Source organism: Folsomia candida, unplaced genomic scaffold (assembly GCF_002217175.1).
Source record: "Folsomia candida strain VU population unplaced genomic scaffold, ASM221717v1 Fcan01_Sc008, whole genome shotgun sequence".
Classification (NCBI taxonomy): domain Eukaryota; kingdom Metazoa; phylum Arthropoda; class Collembola; order Entomobryomorpha; family Isotomidae; genus Folsomia; species Folsomia candida.
This window is the reverse complement of record NW_019091200.1, coordinates 1116707-1138398: the sequence shown is the minus strand read 5'-3', so window position 1 is coordinate 1138398 and position 21692 is coordinate 1116707. Positions and strand designations below refer to the sequence as shown.

Sequence of the window (21692 nt, the reverse complement as noted above, 5' to 3'; positions counted from 1 at the left end):
GTGGGCATCTAACTGGGTGGATCGGGATGTTTCATTATGAGTCGAAACAGGTGAATCTAAAACTTGAATTGTAGCGTTATTTGCAGACAGTAGAGGGTTGGGGCATAGCTGACGACATTGCGGTGGTCTATTGAACAGTGGCATTTTGGGAATGATGCATCCAATCAATTGTGCAATTTTATAAGTTTTGAGATAGAACGAGCGAATACGATATTTTGTCTCTAAGAATTATTTGTGTTATGGATGTTTCTTGAGTTCATGAAAATATCTTCAAGGGAGATACATCAGTAAGACAAGGCTTTGCTTTGGACGCTTGACATAGTTTGTTTGATGAAAGTGACATGAAAGTTTTTTAAAATTGTTGATATTTATGCATGGATGTATAAGGATGAAGCGACGAGAGCTCTTTGTTCATAGAGTAAGGGGGATAACTTCAGGCCCGTGCCTGAGTGGTGGCGACTGTGTCCTATAGAAACTGATATAGCGAACTTGCACGCCACATATAGGACACAGGCCTTCTTTTCATCCAGCCTCAAATTGTGTCTCAGGTTCTGTGGTAGTTATTTTCTCTGTCAGAGCGCTCCCCTTCACTCGTTTTGATCGAGTCTCCAATTTAACTATGGTGTTACGAGGCATTGTATTTATGTGATATTAATGTGATATTTATGTTTGTCATTTGTTAATTATGATGTACGGTGTAATTGTTATGCATCTGTATAAAGTCTATGTATGGAGGAGACTAAATTTGTTGGGGTCAATTTTCCGCCATAGTTAACTGACTCACATGTAAGGGAAGATTCTTCCAGGGTCCATTTGAACCATCGCCCCCAGCGCCTGCACAGTTCCCCATTTTCTTGCAAAAATTTGTTGCAGGTTTCGTAAAAAAACAAAATTGGAAATATATTTTCTCTCGAAAATATTCTCGAGTCGTCATCATTTATTTCGTCATCATATCCTTAACTACGGACTTTGATTATTTATTTTGGTTTCCGCTTCCTCTATTTTTTTCAAAACACGCCAAAATTGTTATGTAATTTTAATGTTTCGCATTATTTATTTAAAATACTTTTCCTCATTCCGCCCAAAATCAAGATGCAAGCCGGAAGTAATAATAATAATAACAGTACCAGCAACGATTATTCTTGCTACCCACAAAATAGTGACGGCCCCACCACAGATCCTGCAAGAAGTGGACATGGCAGTGATTTTTCTGGCAGAGACTTTCACCCACTCCTCACACAACAAGTCCAATCTTGGCGAGATGACCAGCGGCGATGTCACCAAGTTGAGACCTTGTCGTCACCACGCCACACGCCACGTGCTCAACTTTACAGCGGGAGTGTGACCTACCGTGTCCCTCCGTTACAAATCCTTCCCGTCGACACTGCCAGAACGGTGAGCAGGCCAGAGTTGGTGGTTCATGGTCTCAAAGGTATCCTTAGTTCGAGTAAATAACGTAATTTACGTAGTTATTTAAAGCAGGCAGACTCATCACAAAAATTAGCACATTTTTGATCATTTGTCAGCTTTGGAAATTTATTTTAAAATTCTGGACGACTAATTTGTAGTCAGTAAGTCTATTACCGGAATAGCGGTGAGGTTTTTAAGCCAGTTTCCTGGAATTCCAATTTTTCTGAAGGCTTCATAAACTTGAGCTCTCCTCCTTCAAAAACTGTCAAAATCTGGAGTGTATGTTCTTAAAAAATTGCATCGATCTGCTCTACAGAATTTTGAAATAAATTTCCAGAGCCGAGAAATAATTAAAGACATGCTGATTTTGACGATGGGTTATCGGCTATATAACTATTAATACTGACCGCTTCCCCGTTTTAGACATGTGTAACCTCGTGCAAGCCTCGGAACCCCAATGTCCCGCATCTCGCTTCCGGATGGGGCCATCATCCTCCAAATCAAAACTAATGTCGCCCCCGATTCCTCCTCCGACCGCTTTTGACGCCGGACTCATCGCAACAGAACGAATATTTTCCACCCTCAATGTCGAAATTGATCAGCAGAATCGGATTAAATATGACAACACTGCTTGCTATGGTCATCGTCAAACGGACGGAGGTCACCTCATTGCGGAAGAAGAGGCAAAAATTTGCCAAGTTCTTCACGACATGATGACCCACATAAGTGGCGGTGGTGGTGGTGAAACGGGCAGCGGTGACGACACCGGCGGTGATGGAAGTGGCGGCAGATTTGGTCAAGAGTGCGCTCTAGGAAGTGGACCCAACTCGGCGCGGGGGACAATCTCGTCGGCACGAAGTCAACTGAACGCCTTGTCGTCACACCGCAAATCGGCAGAGTTCCCAACCACGACGAATTCTGAATATCTCAGATATGATGACTATCCATCTCATCAGACATCCATCATCGTTCCTCGTAACACCGGAAGCGAGGTAAATGACAATATTAACAATTATAAAACCACGACGAGAACGAGAAAAAATGTGGCACGGCATCATCACCACCGAGATCGTGAAGAATCTCCTCAAGATCAGCGGCAGCAGTATCAACCCCAAAATAATTCTGGTTCAGGTAATAACCAATTTGTCGATTACTACGGCCAGCAGCAGCAGCAGCAACAACAACTACCAGAAGTTTCACCCCAAGAGCACACTTATCCACTTCCAATGGACAAAGCCACGAGTACGAGCGACGTTCCCGTCCCATTTCCCATTTTTGGGTATTCGACCCCATTCCACGCTCAGCCCCATTTCCAGGCACCTCACAATCACCAGTACGCCACGACCCAGATGCACAATACTGCACCAAATAATTGTGGAATTTTGGCCGGAAATCACAACCATCAACAGCCCATGATCATGCCTCCAATTTACATCCTCCAAACCATGCCAAACCAACAAATGCCCGTTTTCCTGGTTCAAACACAAACTTCTCCCTCCTCGGGAGGTCAGCAAGGCCCCATATTTCTCCAACCAGTCCAATACCACCATCAGATCCCTGCTCAGCCCCCACCCCCCGAGGAACAACCCTCGTCGCCCGTGCAACACGCCTCCTTTCAGCAGTCTCAACAGTTCACAACCGTCAAAGCCACACGAGTAGAGACACGCACCACGGTTTTAAACGACCCCAGTCCTGCCGCCTCAACACAGTCCGACTTCTCCAAGTACGAGTACATCAAACAACTAGTTTCCAACGATGGACAGAAGCCAATCACCAAGAAGCAGCAAAGTCACACCTCCGCAAAACTAGCTCAGCACCAGCAAACCAAGAAGGTCAGGTCGACCTCCAAGAAACGAACAATTCTCGGTCACGTCATAAACAACAATGAGACCGAGTTAAATTCTTCACATCCCGAGAGGGAAATGACCTTCATCGTGGGTCCTTCCCCGGTCGAATCTATGCATGAAATCGAACTCTTACGAAATCGTGGCAAAACCTTGCAAAATTTCACATCTCACAGATCCACCCGAAAGGGTGAATCTTATTCGGATACGATGCTTCACCGCGACAGAAATACGAAGCCCGCTGCGTCCTCCACTTATCAACAGCAGCAACCGATAAGCGACGACCATCATCACAACGATTACGTCGACTTGTACGGATCCGACGAGGACGAACAATCTTTCGACCAACGACACAACATTAATCCCGACTTGCTCGCCACACCGGCGACGTCCTCGCACACCATCACGATCAAAACGAATGGGAAAAACCAGCACGGACGACCCTGCATTTCATCCAGGAATGAGGACGACTATGAATTAAACCGTATCGACGATATCCTCAAGAACGATAAGAACAATAACAATGAAGAACAATCACTTCCCGCTTATCAAAATCTGTCCAACTCCTCCATCCTGGAAGCCGAACCAGTCCGCCGACGCCCTCCACCCCGCACGGCACGCTTACCGTTACGAAACAGCAGAGTATTTCAGAAGAAAGGAGTCCTCAAAAAGCCACCGCCCCCTCAAAAAAAGGAGCCTCCGAAATCCTCCGATGATCTCAAAATTCATGGTCTCTATCCGACCACGGAGACGCTGGAGACGTGGCCATATCCAGATCCTGGTTTCATGCGGGACAAGAAATCTGTCACGGATCAACAGCGAGATCACGAGTCCATCACGGAAAAATCGGTGCAGGAAGGAATCTCCCTGATTGAGGATGGCTCGTCGTGGGAGAGGAACGTTTGTGGGTTGAGGGTTATCTCGGTGCAGGTTCAATTTCAGGAGGCCGCCGTTCTGGAGAGGTTGCCTTGTTTGGTTTCGTCAATCCAGAAGCATATCCGAGCTTCAGGGTATAATTATTTTTGGAAATTAGAAAAAAAATCGAAAATTGTCAGTAATTCGCTTCTTGCTACATTTCTTGCGCTGCAAGCAAAAAACGCAAAAAATGTTAGAAACTGCAAGAAATATGCGCCATCTAGCCACGTGTCATATGAAGTATCACGACGGGGCGTAGTTTCTTGCGCCTTGCATTTCTTGCAGGTCAAAATAGCTGCAAGAAACCACTTTCTTTCCGTTATTTCTTGCAAGTGGTTAGTTGTTTGCACCCGAAATAAACACTAAAAATTCTCTGTGTTAAAAATTCACAGTTCAAAACTAGCCCGACAAGCCATTCTCACCCTGCGCGACCTCTTCACCGTTCTCGGACCCCATTTCGACCCATTCCTCGCCGGAATGTCGGAACGTCTCTTTTCAAAAATGGCAAACACCAACAAGTTTATCAAAGACGATTGTGAAGCCACTCTCGAGTCGATGGTGGAACATTGCTCGCACCCAAAAATGATCACAATCCTGGAAAATGTCGCGAGAAGGCATAAACATTCCGCCATACGGCTCGTCGCTTGTAAAATGATTACAAAATTCATCACATTCGTCGGACCAAATTCCGCCCTGGAAGACTATGCTCATCTAATTTTGCCTCTGCTGTGTTGTAATTTGGCCGAACGGACGGGTGAAATTAGGTGAGAAAAATAGTCTTCAAATTGAAAATTCATATTCAATTTTCCTTTAATTTTCCCAGAGAGGAAGCTCGAAATTCACTCCGTCTTTTAGTGCCAAATCCAGATTTTGACGCTTTTATGCGACACAATGTCAGCCCCCAGTTTATATTTGCGATTTGCGAAAAATTGGAACGAATTCGAGGTAAAAATTAATTAATTATCCATTAATACATAATCAGTATAATAACTATCAAAATATTTAACCAGACGAGGTATCCAACCGACCCCATCGGCCTCTCGAACTTCGCCGGAAGCTAAGTCGGAACCACAGCCTCTTCAGGTTTAAATGGCAAAACCAACAGCACAAATTTGGTGGAAGTAGTAGCACGAACATGATGTGATAATTAACTTGACATTTAATAAGTACTTAATTATTATTCATCGACATTCTCTCTTCACATGTGTCCACCTCTCTAATTCATCTCTGTAAAAAAAAGTCTGTCGGTCCAATGTCAAATGGCAATTTAGACGCTAAATGATTCCAATTTTTGTAATGAAGTATATTATTTTGTAATCCAGAATAAATCAAGATGACAAAAAAATACGGAGTGGTGAAATCTCGTCGTCTTCAATGAAAACCTTAATCTAAATTTAAATCAGTTGCATCGACACAAAGTGCAATAAATACATTATGACAACTGAAATTACATATGTCTGCTTTGAGATGGTCTGCTGATTAGTATGGAAGTGTAACACGACAATCTGCATAATATTTTCGTTATGGACTTATGGGCATGCATTTCAGGTAGTTTTAAGTTTTCGCATGCATGTTGCAAATTGCGAAAACAAATATGACAAGTGAGTTTACAAAGGACAAATTAATTATTAGCCGAATAAGAGTGCATACAAGTCTTTTGAGCAAGTAGTTAATAGGCTGGAAGGAAAAAAATATATAAATAGCGACATGACCGTGGGTGGAGTACTTCAGTTCAGTCTTAACTTCATACATTTTTTAAGATCTCAATTTTTTGTCCCGAGTTAGCAGCAAATCGTCTAAAAAATCATGTTTAAGGTGAGTTTTTGTCATAATTTTTTTCGTCCAATTTTTCAATTTTTTATTCACTTTTAGGTAATTCTAATCACTGCCTCCATGGCGCTTATCGCCTTCGGTCGCCCTCAACAAGCCCCACCCGCCGCAGCAGCCGCAGGATCCTCCGCCCCCGCAACGGGTAACTCTTCTGCCGCGACCTTCTTGAAGGACGAGAGACAACCTTTGGACGACAAAGGCTCCTACAAATACGACATCGAGCTCTCCGACGGGACAAAACTTCAGCAAGAAGGAAACACCGAGGCTCCCGGGGCCGGAGAGAACGAGACCTCAATCGTCATCAAGGGTATTAATTCATATCTGCAATTTTTTACTAATTTTCGTTGGGTTGCTAAATTTCTTGCACTGCAAAGCAAGAAACGCAAGAAATATGAGTTGTAAGAAATTGCAAGAAATAAGTATGCAACATCTCGCCACGCGCCGAATGAAGTATAGCGGCGGAGCGTAGTTTCTTGTTTCTTGCATTTCTTCCAGGTCAAAATACCTGCAAAAACCATTTTCTCGCCGTTATTTTGCAAGTTTGCACCCGAAACACTGCTAATTTGTAATACTTATTTTCAGGTTCTTACTCGTACACCGCCCCCGACGGAACTCCAGTTAACGTGATGTACATCGCGAATAAGGGTAACAATCAATGATATGATTTTGAAATAAATCCCAACAATACAATTGACATACCCAATTTCTAGATGGTTATCAACCAACTGGAGATGTGATTCCAAAATCATCATCTAAAGCAGCAGCGTCCCCTCCTGCGGCTGGAAGTAGCTCGGCAGCCGCACCCCCAGCAGCAGCACCACCAGCAGCAGCAGCTTCCGCCGCCGCTGCGACACAACCAGCCCCACCAGCACAAGGATAACTCCTTATCTTAACTCATCACTTTATAATCTTATGTCGTCATACGTATAGACTCTTATTTTCACATTATGCACGCCAATACACACTCAAATAATAAAATCGCCAAATGAAAAATGATACAAATTCAGATGCAGAAATTTCTGCAGTATTGCATCGCATGCAACTATTTATTATTATAAAGCTACGTATAAATTATCAAGTACCATTCATCTATTAGCATGGAAGACTCATCATCCATCATCATTGGTACAGAGCGAGCCGTAAGGTCGGTAAAAAGATTGTGCAACAAGTAATTAGACAGTTTTATTTGCATTTGAAAGTTCCGAAGGTTTATTTTCCTACTTAAGGAGGCACAAGTTTAGGTCGTCGTGTTGTGAGTGATTCGCTAGTCACAAGTCAAAGTGTAGTATCAGTTTGGCACAAAAATAATACGTGTTTACATACGATGAACTTTTCGGTAAGCCAAATTTTTTCAAAATTTCCTGAAAAAAAATCAAATTTCTATCACAAATGCACAGATTATTTTGGTCGGGTGGAACTACTTTGTGGTCCTTCTTCTCATCACCTCTTCGGAGTCACGCCCAGCGCCAGATCCAGCACTTCCGCCGGTCATGGGGTTTCCCATTTCGATCGTGAAAGACGTGCGATCTCCGCCACAAAAGGATGGCATTTACTCGTACGAAATCGTCCTGACGGATGGAACCATGATAAAACAGGACTCTAAATTGGGGGAAATGCCGAACAATTCGTCTCCCGATTTTCAGCCGTTCCTCATAATTTCTGGAGAATATTCGTACACAGATCCAAAGGGAAAGTTGCATCACGTCACGTACACCGCGGACAAAAATGGTACTACAATACAAATTCTGTAAGAAAATTGTCCTTTAATCAATTTTGTTCTAATTTATGTAGGATATCGCCCAATAATTGACGGATCTGTGGTGGGAGGAACGGTCTCAGTATCAACGCCAGGTCCAACGTTAATTATCCCACAATCATCACGGAGCGAGAACGCTCAACCAGAAAAACCGTTGGAGACCATTTCCGCATCTTTGTTTAGTGCACCGTCACGATTTTTCTGACACATAAAACATAATTTTTGTAACAAGAAATAATTATTTTTATATTTCCTACAATTTAATACAAGTTGAAATGTATGTTTAATGACCGTAAAGAAGCGAAGTTTTTGACACTGATTTGCCCATTCATCAACATTGTTTATTTCTGTTTTCGGATATTGACATCATGCAATCATTGTTCCCTTCAATTGCCTTGTATCGCAATTATATCAAGCCAGATGTCACCGATCGGACGCCGGTAGCATTTTACGCAGCCGAAAAAATGGTTGGGCGCTGACCTGTGAATTCTACACCTGCGGATCGGAACACATTATTCTTTAACGCATTAATAACTTATTTAGATGCGTGTTAATTAAATGTTCAAGCCACCCACTCCTCAAATGATCACTTTTACTGGATAGCTTCCTTGCTCCGCATTAAAGATTTATCCATTTGATATCTTCTCAGATAATCTGCATGATGCACTTTAACCGACTGCATTATTTTTGTTGAAACGTAAGATTTCAATAGTTAAAGTGGTGAGATAAAAACGATGAATTTTTAATTATTCTCAGCACTTCCGCGAGTTTGCTAACTTTGCTACAGTATTAGATGAGAAATTTTTAAAATAAATATTATTTCTGCTAAAAATAAGCCTTCCTCGCCTAATTACTCGGCTTGGATTATAATTAGCCCCACGAAAAGGAATACAACATAATTAGAGCAAAATTAACCCCGCCTATATTCTGTATATTAATATTAATGATCTAGTTGTAACAATGAAAAAGAAATTAACTGAATTCCAGCCACAAAATTAATCACGCTACATATGAAGATATACATAAAATCAACATTTTACATCTTCATCTTTTCCAAATTAACAGTTATGCATTTGTACATATGTTCATAACTTGTCGTGTTTTTTACTTGATTCGTAGCATTTTTAATTGCAAACAATTATAATTAGTGCCAAGGTAAGGTTTCACATCCTGACATAGTATTCCACACACGACATATGTATGTACATATTTCCAAGTAATAATCCTCACTTCATGTAAATTCATAAAATAAATGCCAACTCAAATTCCTTGATTTTGACAGCTATTTACTTGGACTGTAGTTATTTTATTCATGGAGAGTTTACTTAATAAATCACGACAATAAAATCTTGCCTACTAAATATTATGACTGACTGCTGTCTTCGACTTATCCACCCATTTGTTTTTTTTTGCAGAATTGTACGCAAAATATTTGCGATAAAGGTGTAAAGAACTGTGTCAAGATGATATGTATGATGGGCCTCAACAATGACTAATTTTAACAAAACTCATCAAATTATAGCTTTTTGTCCTCACCATTCGTAAAAATAATTCATGACCTGACTGGTTTACCTACCTATTTATTTATGAAAAAATATCATACTGCACATGCATCTTGCATTGATCTAATCCTTGTAAAAAACGACTCCCTGTGCTTTTTTAGTGATAGTGTTTTAATAGCAGCAAAATTTAGGCGACAGTTTACACAGTTAAATAAATATTAATTGTGATGATGATGATCATGCAATCCACGCTACAACAAAGATTTATTTGCACTGCAGCATTATTACTTCACTCGTAAGAATATACTAAAATAGCCAAAAATAAAAAGTTGCCTGCTTATGTACACAATGGCCGCGGAAACCGTGGGGACATCTGGGGACGTTAACATTGTAGGATAGGGGAGGGAGGAGTTTATATAACATGGGAGATAATGGGGACATCGAACAACCGTGGGGACATTGTCCCTCTGTCCCCACCCACGCTTCCGCGGCCACTGTGCATGCATATTTAGATAAAAATATATCGTACGTGCACCGTCGCACGAATGGGACAGTTATTTATTAAGACAGTCACAAAAATTCTTAGCATTTAACGAGCAGTAGGATACACACGAATTAAAATAAGTTACATCACATTAGTTACTTGATAAAAGTTGTATTTGCAATAAAATGAGAAATAAAATAAAATAAAATAAGATAACGAATAAAATGAGACAATTTAAATATTTGCATGATTTCGTCGTGGTCTGGTATACGAGGTAAAAAAAATATACGATATGCAACTTTCTGTGGCCCGTATTGTATTGTATTATCGGACTGGACATGATCCGACTGGATGAAAAATCATACCTACCTACCATCACTAATTACATGATTATTACATAACAATAAATAATCACGTCTCTGTGCAGAGCAAGTATTGTAGAAAATTACAATAATCAAGGTGATCTCATATGTACATACATCTGTAGCCGATGAGTGCACACGTACATATCGCCTTTTGACCACGTATCGTTATATTTTACTACGACAATTAGTAGTTGATGCTCAACCACATCTTCACCACCACATTTATTTTACAACAGGGCAAGAATTGCAAGCGTCGCAACTCGAGAAGAGATGGAGATGTTCAATTATTAATTATTACAGTGACGACGACAATGAAAAATCTTGCGCTTGCTTACACACGCTCGCGTTATCTACATTCAATCCCATGTAGCGAAATGCCATTTTTTTATTAGGGGAGGAATTATTCTTGAAAATCACTGCATTACTACTTAAATATACAAGTTACCTATATGTAATAGTAAGATGAAGATGGGTACGATTATTACACACACATTATGCATCGCATGGTCAAGATTGATAAAAAATAACTTTTATTTTTTTCTGACCAATTCTCCCAAGTATTTAAGCCAGTTGGGGAATCCCGTTTAAAGTTAGTTTGTGCCTAGACTTTGATACTAATTGATTCATTCCCCATCAAAAATCCCATCGTCATGTTGAAGATTGTAAGTTGGCCCCATTACAAAAAAAAGTTTTTCGTACTAATTTTTGTCAATAATTGATAAAGGTCCTTCTCGCCGCGCTCGTCGCCATCACCGTGGCCGCTCCGCAAGGAGACGTCGCCATCGTCCGGTCCGAAAACGACAACCAAGGAGACGGAAACTTCAACTGGGCTTTCGAAACATCCGACGGAACGAAGGTCGAGCAATCTGGGGCCTTGAAGGCTGGACCCTTGGAGGATGGAACTAACGGCGAATTCCAAACGATGAAGGGGTCATACAGCTCGGTTGCTGCTGATGGTAAATTAAATATGCACTTAATTTGGAGAACAATTAGCTAAAAATCGTATAATTTCAGGTCGTAACATCATCGTCACTTATGAGGCTGATGAGCGAGGATACCGTGCCAAGACGACTTATGCTTAAGAAAATTGTCAAAATTTATAGTCGTCTGATTTGTCTTTACAAATAAAATTATCCGTTCCCCCGTTTAAATTTTGGAGAAAATCTAGCATCTTTTTTTTACATATTTATTTTTAACACAAAATGAAATGCATATTTTCCAGAGTCAACTATCTACATTTGCAGATACACATTTGCATGCACAAAGAGCAAACAGGTCTCTTGTAGGTTAAATTTTGTTGTTTTTCTCTGATTTGCACACATTTTTGAAGGAGATCAACTTCAATGTCACGACTTTACAATTACTTTTATTATTGGTACATACAACTTTACTGTCACTTGTTTATTCTCGTTTTCTGGAAGACGACACACGTTCACACGAATTCAGCTCATCATCACGACCTGATTTATGCTCGTGTTATCTTGTTGAAAAAAACTTTAAGTTTGCCATGAAACGAATTGGACATACAATTACGAGTGTAAAACCAAAATCGAGTAGAATAAAATGCTAATTTTGTACATGGCTGGTAGGTAATGCATTAAAATTAAAGGTGTTGACTGAATACATGAATTGCATGCATCCCCAAATTACACTTTTCCTTAGATGAATTTTAAGAATAACTTTATTAGCATAATCCAATCTCATCATCGAATAAACAAGAATTTACCTAAAAAAATATTAAGGATAAAATTGCAAATTTTCTGATGGAAGACAGGAAAAGGTAATTCGTTGGTGAATTTCAAGTTGGAAATTGTTATGAATCCATCACCGCAATTTTGAGCATTGAGCTCTGCAAGATATTCAGGTCCAATTTAATGTCCTGAATAATATTGTCGAGTTGTTTCTTCGAGTCGATAATTTCAACGCTGCCGGTGTAAGCGTTGTAACGAACGCTGAACGGACGCGGAATAGTTTCAGCGTATTGCCTGCAATAAAATTGGAGCATATTTAATTTAAGTAAGTAATTTCTACACGCTAAATTTATCACAATGCAATTAAAATTACATTAATCTATGCTTCGCATCTGCAAAACTCTCCGCAACGAAGTAAACTGGTTGGTACTCGGTGATTGGGTAGTCTTGAATCCCAGTCTTTTGAGGATCGAAGGGTCGAACTTCGGGCTTATCGCTGAGACAGTATTGCAACTGGAGGAGAGAAATATGGTAGGAAATTTTAGGTAACATTTTTCATGAAAATTTAAAAGAACGCTAACCTCGCCGTACGAACTGAGCAATCCGGCACCGAATGCTTTAATTTCACCTTCTTGACGACATAGTCCAAACTCCACGGTAAACCAGTAGCACTGATAAATAAAGAATTAAACAATTAATTAGGTCACGGTCAGGATAAGTCTGCAGCTTGGTCAGTTTCTTACCGTGGCCAACTTTTTAATATCATCATCAGGTGCGCCAAGAGATGCAAGACCAATTTCTTGCGAAAATGCGGCAAACTCAGGATCCGCGAAGAGTGGGACGTGACCAAGAAGTTCATGACAGACGTCACTGTATCAGTAATTTAAAGTTAAACAACTTTCAAAGAATACTAACATCTCATGAGATGTGCTGCTTACGGTTCCGGCGTGTAAAATGGGCACGTATGATGTCGAATATACTGCGTAGAATGGAACACTCTAAACGCCAACCCAGCCAAGAAATCTCGTGATGACAACAATCCAGCCACAGGTCGCAAAGAGAAGCCCGTATTATCTGGACAAAAACAATACGTCAAGCACAAACTATTTTCAAAATGTTCACATTTAGTGCTTCTATTACAAACTCCAACCTTTTAAAAAGTCTGAAATGTCCTGAAGCTGAGGGATATTATCCGCTCGATATCCACAATTTTCGATGAGCAAGGGGAAAATGTGGTTGTGCTCTTTGCACGCATGGGTCGGGTAAAGATCGACTGAAATTCAGGATAGAACAATAAAAATGTGCTATTTGTATTAAACTAATTTATGAATCTTACCCAATTGTGTGAAAACTTTTCCCCACGTTTCCGTCTCTTGAGGCGTGTAGTCAATCGTTGGAATTAGAGTTCCACTAAAAATAATGCATCACAAAATTATCATACTAAATTCTCGTCCGCATTACAAACCATTCCACTCACTGCTTGTAATGGAACGCAATATCCGCCAATTGTGCACGTCTCTTGCGATACACGGGGTCCGTAAATCCTGGATGGTCGCTGTCCAATTCGGATCCATAGGATAAAATCTGATTTGCAAATTTATCCAAGTCTCGAATTTTTCGTGGGAACCAGGGCGTCACGTCTACCCATTAATACATCCAATTAGGTAATCACTCAGCAAAATTAATTTATCTACAACTAACCAGCCAATTGCGTACCCGAATTATCTTTGTAATTCCTCGAAATAATTTTGAAGTAGCTCGACGCTTCTCGCAAACGTTCCATTGCCCCCGTAATATTTCCCTCGTGGGTGTCACATTCCACGATAAATTCATAGTCACCCGTCGCCCTCTTGGACGATCGACTCTCGATGTGCAACAAATTCACTTTGTCATCCTGATAAAGTATTTACAATTTAAAATATTTTTCATAATTCAAAAAATAAAATTATGTGTAAACTCACATCGAAAATCTTGAGTGCTTTTGCCAATGCTCCGACTTCTTCTTTCAAGGAGAAGATGATTGCCGTACTTTTATGGGAATCTTTCCCTTCTCTGATGTAGTTTCCTCCTTGCATGAGGATGGGCTGCAAAAAATGCATTGAAAAAATTACCGTTCGTAAACATTAAAAAAATATATTTCTCTTACAATATCCTCCGGAGTTCCCGAAGCATAGTTGACAACCGGGATCGATTTGTTGTTTAGAATTTCCATGATTTTCTAAATATTCGAGATCCTCTTGTCAATCCGATGGCTGGACGATAACTGCGACCAAGCTTAAATCCGATGCAGAGATTTATTCATTTCGTAACCAAGTTATAAGCTTGTGTACGTGTGTGTGTGGCGTGGTGGTGGGATTTCATTTAGATTACAGATTTACAAGTTGATTAAGGTCGAAGGACACGTCAAACCAAATAATAAAATAAGTATGGCCTGGATTGGATAGCCAATCAAATCAGTTACTTTCTTTCAGTTACATACTATTTTTATTATGGACTTGGATTTCATTCTGCTGTTGTATTTAATTAAGATGATTACGATGAGCTAAACAAATAAAGACATAATAAGTTTCATGACTTTCTAGACTTGTGACTTCTGAGAGAGAGAGAGAGTGGTCTTGTTTCGTTGATAAAATTCTAGAAATAACTAATTTTTACCGTTTTATTTTAAAATTATTTAGGTTTGTGATGAAAAAATGATATTTTTACACTACTTGTAAATTGTAGCTAGAAACGGAGAAATACCAGATTATGGATGTTTATTTGAGGAATTTTTTACGTATGTGCAAGAAGACATGCAGGAATATGAACAACAGCTTTAATTTAAATCGTTAAATAAGTCTGCGGTCACATCCATTAACCTAATCTCTTGACGTTTTCTGGTCTGTTCTTGTATTTGGGAACAAGTGCACTTTGTCAATCTTTTTTCGCTGACTTTGATATACTTTCATATATTCCATTTAACGATGCGAACTAGTTTATAAAAGTTAAATTGAGTTTAAGGTTATTTATCATCTCTGCGCCCTGATTATAACGAATTCCCTCCCGGATTGGACGAGGCAAGGATCCCCTCCTCCACATAATCTCGTTTAAATTACGCTTAATTATTCCGTTTATTCCATTGGAAATAAAGCCGTTCAGAAAAAACAGATGTGGAGCAGACTTGAGAAATTAAAGGATTTAATAAGAATTTTCCTACGAACTCTTGATATTGAAAAGATGATTATTCAATTACGACACAAAATTATACAGTTAACATCGTATCCGACACATTATACGTATTTTTGTTAGTAAAAATCAAACAAATGTGAAACATGTTATGTCATAAAACTATTTACAGTAAATTAAAGTTAAATATTAAACTTCGTCTTCATTTACTAGCATGTTTGGGATTCCTCTCTGAATTTTAAACTTTCTTCCAGTTTCAGGACATTCCAATTCCCCAGTAATTACTTCAATCTGTAATTAGGACATAAATTATGAATTATATAAGTAAACCTGTAATTTGTTGTCATTAATTAATTATTCCACTCACTTCAAATAAAGCGTGATGAGCCATCTTTAAAAATTCTTCATTCTTATCATAATCCTCCGCGAGAGTGGCTGGTACTGCGTCTCCGTGACCCAACTGTAGGAATAATTTGAACAATTAATTCAATTATAATTAGACTGAATGATCTTGCTGTCATTATAAATTAATTAATTACGCTTTGCGTCGCTTCCACCAACGCGGACCAATTTACTCTAGGAAGCACTTTTGAAACCAATGTGGGCTGAAATTCTTGCGTCACGTTTTTAACTTCGGTCGCCTATTCAAAATAATAACTGGATTAATAATTAGAATAACAATTCATTCGCAATATGAATTTCATATCAAATCAAAATAATCAAATCACCGTGATTTAATCACGTGGTTTACAAAGTTTTTACGAACCTTCAACTTCAGCGGATATCCAACCTGCACGTTCTTTATCATTTTCGAAGTTAGCATATTGTGAGTAAACAGCTTCATTTTATCAAACTGATAAACAAGTCAATCAAAAATAACTTTCTTTGATTTTTTAATGAGCAACTTTAGCAAAATGTGTAAATGAGCTCTCTGTTGAGCATGTGGACTTGTGAAAAAATCTCATGCCTCTCCCTGCCCGGTTTTTAATGGGGAGAAATGCATTAAAATGCAGAATAAACAATAGATTTTGTTCGTTTCGAAACTTTGTGTACTTATCATTTATCTTATCTCATCATAAAAAATATAGATTTCCAAAGATTTATAGCAAAGACAACACAGTTCTTCCAGTTCCAAACGATAACAATCTTATCCAGTTATTATTACGGAATATACAAAATTATCCTTTTACGGTGTCAGAGTTTTACAGATGCGGATATAATTTTGACGAATATACTAAATACCCTTACATTATTCATGTCATTTTAAATCTTTAAATAGGATGACAGGTCCTCCCGTCTTCTTCCAGGGGTCCTCCTCCTCTTCATTTGAGCTGATGGACAGCAGGAAAAACACGACCATAAATGCCACCAAGAAACATCGCACAGCGGTCACCAAAGAATTCGAAACGCAGTTCGCAATCTGCAAGGCGGAGTAGATTGCAATTCCAAGAAGCATTAGTGCTGCTGAAAATTCAAATGCGGTGACCATTTTACTCCACAACTCCTCATAAATGGCACAGCCTGGCGTGGACACCGACAAGACGCCAAAGGACGCGATAAATGTTGCACCAAACGCCACGAGCGTGTCTATTTAAGGTTGAGAATCACTTTTAATTAATTGCTGAAACTGATACGCTTTAAAGATTTACCTTTCAAATGGCAGACGAGGAGGAGTTTACATGTCACGAAAATTTCAGAAAGCAAGTAAAATGAGAGTGTGTAGTATGTAGCGGACCAACTTTGGTGGATGACATTGGTCCATAACCATTCCATATCGAAGGATGAAAATAATGATGAAATTTCTAAGGGTGGTGGGTCCTTTGGTTGGAATTTTGGACATGCTGGAAGTGGGTGGGTAATCACCTTGGCTGGCTTGGAGCAATCGTGGTAACCTGCCATGATTTTGGGGCTCAAGTGTGTTAAGTTTTATGCAAAATGGGTAAAACTATTAATGAAATAAGGAATTTTGAGGAAAATCATGACATTTTTCGTCATCATATTTATCGTTGCACAAGATGTCTAGGATTCCTTTGTTGCCCTGGAGTCACGTCCCCAGTTGCCGTTGGGGGACTGTATAATCAAATGACGTCAGTAATTTGGTATTAAACTTTTATCACTTTTATTTCACAGAAATGTATAACAATACAAGAGAAACAACAAGATGACGAAGAAGGAAGTTCTATAATAAATTGTTGTGAATATATTGGGTCAGTCTTTCTCGAAAGATCTATTCTGCAGAGGAATTATCCTCCGCACTTAGGGTTAGAGTTGAACTCCTGAAAAATAATTCCCATCAAAATTTTAGACATTCCATTCAAATTGAAAATATAACCCTTAATGAAAATGAAAATATAAAGCTTTGTGCAGTTTGCATAGCCCCAACCATGACCGTAAACATTTTCTTCCGGACATAAAACTTCGATTTCGATATGTTTATCACTAAATATTAGTTAATACTCTGCAACAAGTTACCCCCACGATATGACCCTGGTTCAAATCTAGGTAACTGGAGAGGGTACATGAGATGCAAGTTTTTTGTTCAATTTACATTACGCTCTCTGTTAAGAAGCATTTTAACCAAATACTAAATCAATTTCATTTTTGGATTCAATAAAACGCGACTGAAAGCGAGTTAAGTAAAGTAAACTAAATACACTCGTCAAAATCAATGGCTCATGGTCCGCGGTGCTTACAATTAGCTATTAGCAATTTGGACGGAAGGACAGTGGGCACAGAACCATTACGAAAGCCTTGCTTCAGGATAATTAATAAAAAACTGACCCATTTTCCTTGTCGATCCTATATAAGGCACAACCATCCTCGCATTTTTCAGCTAACTTTCGGCAAAATTCCTCATCATAACTTGTCACAATGACTTGGTTTGATCCGGTGATACTGGAGAAACTGGAAAAGTTTACACATTTAGTTATTTACAGTTAATTTACCTTCCAACTTTATGTAACGCATCAAAACTCACTGATCAACTAAATTCCTCACAACACCCTCGTCCAAACATCCCTCCGGCTCATCAAACGCAACTATCGGACATCCACTTGCAAACTTTTCCGTAAAAGCACACCGAATGATTAAGGACGCCAAAATTTTTTCTCCATGACTGGATCGACCCCTCATCTGTAATTCCTCATTGTTTCTACAAGTCTGCATTTTAAAATGGTAGTTGTAGTCCACCCTGATAGCACCTTCCGATTTTTTAGCTGCTTCCATTAAGATTGTTGGAATGTCATCGTGTGGGAATAACATTTCCCAGTAATCTTTTAAATAATTGTTAATGTCATCAATCATATCTTGATGCTTCTTAATTATCTGATTGCGTTTTTCCTTTTCATCATGATCGGTTTTCTCTATTTGATTTTGTAAATTACATACATCGGTTTGCAAGTTTTTAAAATCATTCACGGCATTTGGATACTTCTCAATGTGTTTCTGATATATGGAAATTTTAGCTGCCATTTCAGCAAAGTTAATCGAGGTGACTTTCAAGTTGTAATTGTTTTGATTCAGTTTGCTTTGGAGATTGGGAATATCTGAAAGGTCAAGGGTAGACGCTGAGGCTTTTGCAATTTGGAAATTGTTTCTTGCCATTTTTAGTTCCATAATTTTTGAGAGAGCTTCCTTAAGTTCGTTAACGTGTGCTTCTTGTGCCTGTTGTAAATGTTCAGGTTTAAATTTGATGTTTGTAGTTACATAAATAATTACGTGAACCCTTACCTTTAAACTATTTTGATTATTAGATATCGCGTCTATCCTTCTAACTGCTTCCGAAATGCTGTTTTTCAACTTGCTCATTGAGGTTTTGTAATTCTCGAGAATTACAAAATTTGAAATTTCGTCCAAATTTGAACAATTTTCAACCTCAGCCTTCAAACTTTTCAAGTCTTTGTAGACTGATTTGCTCGAATTGACTTCAGTCATTAGATCCTGGTAGCAGGATCGGTTGTGGTTGATGAACCGAGTTAATTCATCACTAGCTTGTTCGGTTTTTTGATGGTCTACTTCTTGTGCTTGTCGAAAACTTTCCAAGGTGCTAAGTTCCTGTTGAATACGGTTTATTTCTTCATTGTTGCGAAAGGCGAGGCCTAAATGTAAAATAATGACAACACTATTGTTCCCCTTTCATAGATACATTTTGTTAATATAAAATTACCATCGGCTAGACCCCCGTCAAGTTTCGGCCTTTTGGGAGGTTTACCGTTTTCTTCGTATGCTTCTTTGGTCACAATTTCATAACATTTAACAAGATCAGAGACAAGTTCTAACCGCAGTTCCTCAAATAATTGTTCTGTAAAACTGTCAAAGCTTTTGAGTTTTACATCAAGAGATTGTTTTAATATTCCAGTGGTTTGTTTCAGCTGTTCGTTTTTCTCCCTTCGTTGGTGAATAATTGTGGTCAGATCGACGCTTTGAAACCTGAACCAGTGCAACGAACAAAATTATTAACTAATTAAAGTTTACTTTCTATGGATTATGTAACAGACCTATTCAACTCTTCTAAAACCTCTTCACTCGTAGCCAAACTCCCTTCCGCGGATCCTAATGTCTTTACAGCATCCAGAACAACAGACAATTCGCTCTCATAACGTGCCATAGACTTTCATTGCGTAGATGTTTTTTCTTTATTTCGCGTTTGTGAACTGTAAATATTATTTTTAGTTATTAAATTAAATATAACAATTTGTCACACATTACTTTCTACTCTCTCCATAAATTCCGGCATTTTGTTGTCGAGAAGACTCAGCTTCCCATCTTGGATAGTGCACAATGCCAAGTTGTCCTTTAATTTTGCTAAATTCGCATTTTCGCGTGCAGTATTTTTCTCGTTTTCTAGGAGAACGGTTTCAATACGGGCTTTCCGTCGCCTAGAAAATGGACAAAAGATATAAAACAGGAACGAATTGTTTAACGTGGTATTTATAACTGAACCCACTCATTTTCAGTTCTGCTATTCAAGAATTTTTGATATTCATCCTCAAGTTGTTTCTGCTTTTCTTCAAGTTGATCGATGTATAATGGAACATCCGTTTCCAAAAAATTAGGAGTATCCTGAGATAGATTTTCAAACGACTGCGACAGGCGTTCGAATTTTAATTTGGCAGTGTCAGCTTCCTCTTGTTTTACTGTTGCCCTTGTGTTCACATCATAATACTTGGCGGTGATTTCCTGCAGTTCCTTTTCTAAATTTTGTTTTAATTTCGTTTCCTATATTTTAATATTAGCAAATATACATGTATATTTGCACTTTATGAGAGTGTAAATATGTACATACATAAATACATAAACATTTAAGTTATATAGTCGTACCTTTGAAGACTCATTATTGCTTTCTAAAATCTCATTAGCTAACCGACGCATATCGTCATCCAGCGACTCTTGATTCACATTCGAAATCTCATCCACGGAAATTTTGAGGGCTTTAACGATATCTTCGGCATGCTGAAATTTGACTTCCAGCTCGTTCACTTCCTTGTATTTCTTCAACTTGATTTCCAAATCTTTGCTCTCTTCTTCCAGGGCAGATATAACAGTACTCAAACGTCTTTGTTCATCTCGTGCAGCTCTATTTTTGTTTTTCACTTGCGTCACAAAAGTTGATTTTTCAAGGGCTGGTTTTAATAATGGAGTTTGGGTTTTGAGCTCTGAAATTTTTGAAATAATTTCTTTAGATAACTGCCGGAATAATTTAGAGGAAATATATCAAGTCATATTAGCTTGAAGGGACTTTCTCAACTCAACAAAGTCCTGAAGAATTTTATTCTCCTCTTCTAAGCAGAGAAATTTATCAATGCCTTGTTTTAGATTAGTTGCGGTTCCAAAAGGCCAGAACGCATCTTCTTGAGGGACTAGTAAAAGTTTTTCAATAGCGCCAGACGGGAGGTTTGTGATTTGTTTGATTTCTTTTTCCGCATCCTGCACAAATATGACAATTTTGTTATCAAGTTTTATGAGAATTTTGCTTCATTGAATTTTTATACATAAAAAACTTTAAGCATTACCTCACAAGACAAAGTACCCCCATGAATAGGAACCCCATTACAAGTTATGTTACAAGTTGCTGTTAGTTTTTTCTTTGGTCGTTCAATTAACCATGCAATTTCGTTCAAGTCTTCGCCCTTCGTTAAGGTTATAATTATTTCTGCTACTAGTCCAGTGTCCGCTCCGTTTATGAAAGAAGCCACTAAAGATACGATTTGTAAAATTAGCAGACTTTGTTTAATAAATATTCTTTTAGTTTATTGCATCATGTTTCTACTTACGTCCTTCTGGACTAGAAGAGAGTTTTCCGGTAAGTCCAAAGACAAGACATTCTATCAGCGTCTGTTAATAAACACTTTTTAAACACTCAAAAAGTTGTATTCTAGAACAAATTATAAAAAATACCGTTTTTCCCGACCCATTCCTTCCTTTTATGATTGTGAGATTGGGATGAAATTTTATTTCATGAAACCAACTTTCATTTTCACTTTTATTAAAACTTCTCAAACCGTAGAACTTAAGGGATCGAAAAACTACAGCCATACTTATTTTTTGTGGACTATTATGTATAATTAATAAATAATAATTTTTATTCTTTAGCGAGTTCTGTTTAAAGGAAGTCCAGATGTGCAGAACATCAGAAGTAATCAGAACACAGATTAAACTTTAAACGTTTCATTCGAATTTCTGGAGGCAGACGAAAAAGTTGCCGCTATTTGAAGACAAAGACTTTCTCATG

The 21692-nt window shown here is 38.6% G+C and overlaps 8 protein-coding genes across 11 annotated transcripts; 4 read left to right on the top strand and 4 right to left on the bottom strand.

Annotated features, from left to right (window-relative positions):
* Positions 1 to 1802: 1802 nt before the first annotated feature.
* LOC118436351 lies at positions 1803 to 5492 on the top strand. Its single transcript, XM_035854186.1, has 4 exons — positions 1803 to 4264; positions 4562 to 4933; positions 4993 to 5114; positions 5180 to 5492. Exons 1-4 carry the CDS (start codon positions 1836 to 1838, stop codon positions 5311 to 5313), a joined length of 3057 nt encoding a protein of 1018 aa, XP_035710079.1. The 5' UTR covers positions 1803 to 1835; the 3' UTR covers positions 5314 to 5492.
* Positions 5493 to 5827: 335 nt separating this feature from the next.
* Positions 5828 to 7001, top strand: LOC110853449 (cuticle protein CP14.6). Its single transcript, XM_022101719.2, has 4 exons — positions 5828 to 5984; positions 6042 to 6306; positions 6582 to 6644; positions 6710 to 7001. Exons 1-4 carry the CDS (start codon positions 5976 to 5978, stop codon positions 6877 to 6879), a joined length of 507 nt encoding a protein of 168 aa, XP_021957411.1. The 5' UTR covers positions 5828 to 5975; the 3' UTR covers positions 6880 to 7001.
* A 95-nt stretch (positions 7002 to 7096) lies between these two features.
* LOC110853455 (cuticle protein CP14.6) lies at positions 7097 to 8074 on the top strand. Its single transcript, XM_022101724.2, has 3 exons — positions 7097 to 7335; positions 7397 to 7727; positions 7791 to 8074. The coding sequence occupies exons 1-3, from the start codon at positions 7324 to 7326 to the stop codon at positions 7958 to 7960; spliced, it is 513 nt and encodes a 170-aa protein (XP_021957416.1). The 5' UTR covers positions 7097 to 7323; the 3' UTR covers positions 7961 to 8074.
* Positions 8075 to 10611: 2537 nt separating this feature from the next.
* Positions 10612 to 11257, top strand: LOC110853343 (endocuticle structural glycoprotein ABD-5). The gene is made up of 3 exons (XM_022101608.2): positions 10612 to 10768; positions 10831 to 11062; positions 11121 to 11257. Exons 1-3 carry the CDS (start codon positions 10757 to 10759, stop codon positions 11186 to 11188), a joined length of 312 nt encoding a protein of 103 aa, XP_021957300.1. The 5' UTR covers positions 10612 to 10756; the 3' UTR covers positions 11189 to 11257.
* Positions 11258 to 11769: 512 nt separating this feature from the next.
* LOC110853633 (protein henna) lies at positions 11770 to 14102 on the bottom strand. 2 transcript variants are annotated; one of them, XM_035854230.1, is made up of 11 exons: positions 13944 to 14102; positions 13759 to 13881; positions 13499 to 13691; positions 13275 to 13437; positions 13134 to 13207; positions 12948 to 13070; positions 12736 to 12871; positions 12541 to 12667; positions 12379 to 12468; positions 12171 to 12310; positions 11770 to 12091 (listed from the first exon to the last, which is right to left on the bottom strand). In XM_035854230.1, exons 1-11 carry the CDS (start codon positions 14007 to 14009, stop codon positions 11920 to 11922), a joined length of 1407 nt encoding a protein of 468 aa, XP_035710123.1. In that variant the 5' UTR covers positions 14010 to 14102; the 3' UTR covers positions 11770 to 11919. The 2 variants fall into 2 exon arrangements, with proteins under 2 accessions (XP_035710123.1, XP_021957625.1); XM_022101933.2 differs by having other exon boundaries at positions 13514 to 13691.
* Positions 14103 to 14945: 843 nt separating this feature from the next.
* LOC110853634 (multifunctional methyltransferase subunit TRM112-like protein) lies at positions 14946 to 15939 on the bottom strand. The gene is made up of 4 exons (XM_022101934.2): positions 15729 to 15939; positions 15502 to 15603; positions 15330 to 15422; positions 14946 to 15253 (listed from the first exon to the last, which is right to left on the bottom strand). The coding sequence occupies exons 1-4, from the start codon at positions 15804 to 15806 to the stop codon at positions 15152 to 15154; spliced, it is 375 nt and encodes a 124-aa protein (XP_021957626.1). The 5' UTR covers positions 15807 to 15939; the 3' UTR covers positions 14946 to 15151.
* On the bottom strand, positions 15851 to 16761 carry LOC118436357. Its single transcript, XM_035854232.1, has 2 exons — positions 16612 to 16761; positions 15851 to 16549 (listed from the first exon to the last, which is right to left on the bottom strand). Exons 1-2 carry the CDS (start codon positions 16733 to 16735, stop codon positions 16221 to 16223), a joined length of 453 nt encoding a protein of 150 aa, XP_035710125.1. The 5' UTR covers positions 16736 to 16761; the 3' UTR covers positions 15851 to 16220.
* A 303-nt stretch (positions 16762 to 17064) lies between these two features.
* On the bottom strand, positions 17065 to 21630 carry LOC110853632 (DNA repair protein RAD50). 3 transcript variants are annotated; one of them, XM_035854229.1, is made up of 9 exons: positions 21359 to 21630; positions 21235 to 21295; positions 20974 to 21155; positions 20686 to 20887; positions 20282 to 20616; positions 19908 to 20179; positions 19670 to 19839; positions 19459 to 19614; positions 19327 to 19390 (listed from the first exon to the last, which is right to left on the bottom strand). In XM_035854229.1, the coding sequence occupies exons 1-8, from the start codon at positions 21494 to 21496 to the stop codon at positions 19523 to 19525; spliced, it is 1452 nt and encodes a 483-aa protein (XP_035710122.1). In that variant the 5' UTR covers positions 21497 to 21630; the 3' UTR covers positions 19327 to 19390; positions 19459 to 19522. The 3 variants fall into 3 exon arrangements, with proteins under 3 accessions (XP_021957620.1, XP_035710122.1, XP_021957622.1); XM_022101930.2 differs by having other exon boundaries at positions 20767 to 20887; XM_022101928.2 differs by lacking the exons at positions 19908 to 20179; positions 20282 to 20616; positions 20686 to 20887; ... (1 more) ...; positions 21235 to 21295; positions 21359 to 21630 and adding exons at positions 17065 to 17238; positions 17744 to 17866; positions 17940 to 18625; positions 18692 to 19059 and having other exon boundaries at positions 19128 to 19390; positions 19670 to 19811.
* Positions 21631 to 21692: the final 62 nt, after the last annotated feature.

What these genes read in the sequence shown, in the direction of transcription:
- LOC110853449 (XM_022101719.2), top strand. An exon ending in GACCTCAATCGTCATCAAGG is followed by an intron (nt 6,307 to 6,581) that starts GTATTAATTCAT and finishes ACTTATTTTCAG; the next exon opens with GTTCTTACTCGTACACCGCC. An exon ending in GATGTACATCGCGAATAAGG is followed by an intron (nt 6,645 to 6,709) that starts GTAACAATCAAT and finishes CCCAATTTCTAG; the next exon opens with ATGGTTATCAACCAACTGGA.
- LOC110853634 (XM_022101934.2), bottom strand. Translation starts at nt 15,806, where the DNA reads ATGAAGCTGTTTACTCACAATATGCTAACTTCGAAAATGATAAAGAAC. An exon ending in GATATCCGCTGAAGTTGAAG is followed by an intron (nt 15,604 to 15,728) that starts GTTCGTAAAAAC and finishes TATTTTGAATAG; the next exon opens with GCGACCGAAGTTAAAAACGT. An exon ending in TGGTGGAAGCGACGCAAAGC is followed by an intron (nt 15,423 to 15,501) that starts GTAATTAATTAA and finishes TTATTCCTACAG; the next exon opens with TTGGGTCACGGAGACGCAGT.
- LOC110853633 (XM_035854230.1), bottom strand. Translation starts at nt 14,009, where the DNA reads ATGGAAATTCTAAACAACAAATCGATCCCGGTTGTCAACTATGCTTCG. An exon ending in CGGGAACTCCGGAGGATATT is followed by an intron (nt 13,882 to 13,943) that starts GTAAGAGAAATA and finishes CATTTTTTGCAG; the next exon opens with CCCATCCTCATGCAAGGAGG. An exon ending in TGCTCAGTTCGTACGGCGAG is followed by an intron (nt 12,311 to 12,378) that starts GTTAGCGTTCTT and finishes TCTCTCCTCCAG; the next exon opens with TTGCAATACTGTCTCAGCGA.
- LOC118436357 (XM_035854232.1), bottom strand. Translation starts at nt 16,735, where the DNA reads ATGGAATGGTTATGGACCAATGTCATCCACCAAAGTTGGTCCGCTACA. An exon ending in CCTCGTCTGCCATTTGAAAG is followed by an intron (nt 16,550 to 16,611) that starts GTAAATCTTTAA and finishes AACCTTAAATAG; the next exon opens with ACACGCTCGTGGCGTTTGGT.
- LOC118436351 (XM_035854186.1), top strand. Translation starts at nt 1,836, where the DNA reads ATGTGTAACCTCGTGCAAGCCTCGGAACCCCAATGTCCCGCATCTCGC. An exon ending in AAGCATATCCGAGCTTCAGG is followed by an intron (nt 4,265 to 4,561) that starts GTATAATTATTT and finishes AAAAATTCACAG; the next exon opens with TTCAAAACTAGCCCGACAAG. An exon ending in GAACGGACGGGTGAAATTAG is followed by an intron (nt 4,934 to 4,992) that starts GTGAGAAAAATA and finishes TAATTTTCCCAG; the next exon opens with AGAGGAAGCTCGAAATTCAC.
- LOC110853632 (XM_022101928.2), bottom strand. Translation starts at nt 19,568, where the DNA reads ATGGCACGTTATGAGAGCGAATTGTCTGTTGTTCTGGATGCTGTAAAG. An exon ending in GTGAGGAATTTAGTTGATCA is followed by an intron (nt 17,867 to 17,939) that starts GTGAGTTTTGAT and finishes AAACTTTTCCAG; the next exon opens with TTTCTCCAGTATCACCGGAT. An exon ending in AGGATCGACAAGGAAAATGG is followed by an intron (nt 17,239 to 17,743) that starts GTCAGTTTTTTA and finishes ATTATTTTTCAG; the next exon opens with GAGTTCAACTCTAACCCTAA.
- LOC110853343 (XM_022101608.2), top strand. An exon ending in CAGCTCGGTTGCTGCTGATG is followed by an intron (nt 11,063 to 11,120) that starts GTAAATTAAATA and finishes GTATAATTTCAG; the next exon opens with GTCGTAACATCATCGTCACT.
- LOC110853455 (XM_022101724.2), top strand. An exon ending in GTACACCGCGGACAAAAATG is followed by an intron (nt 7,728 to 7,790) that starts GTACTACAATAC and finishes TAATTTATGTAG; the next exon opens with GATATCGCCCAATAATTGAC.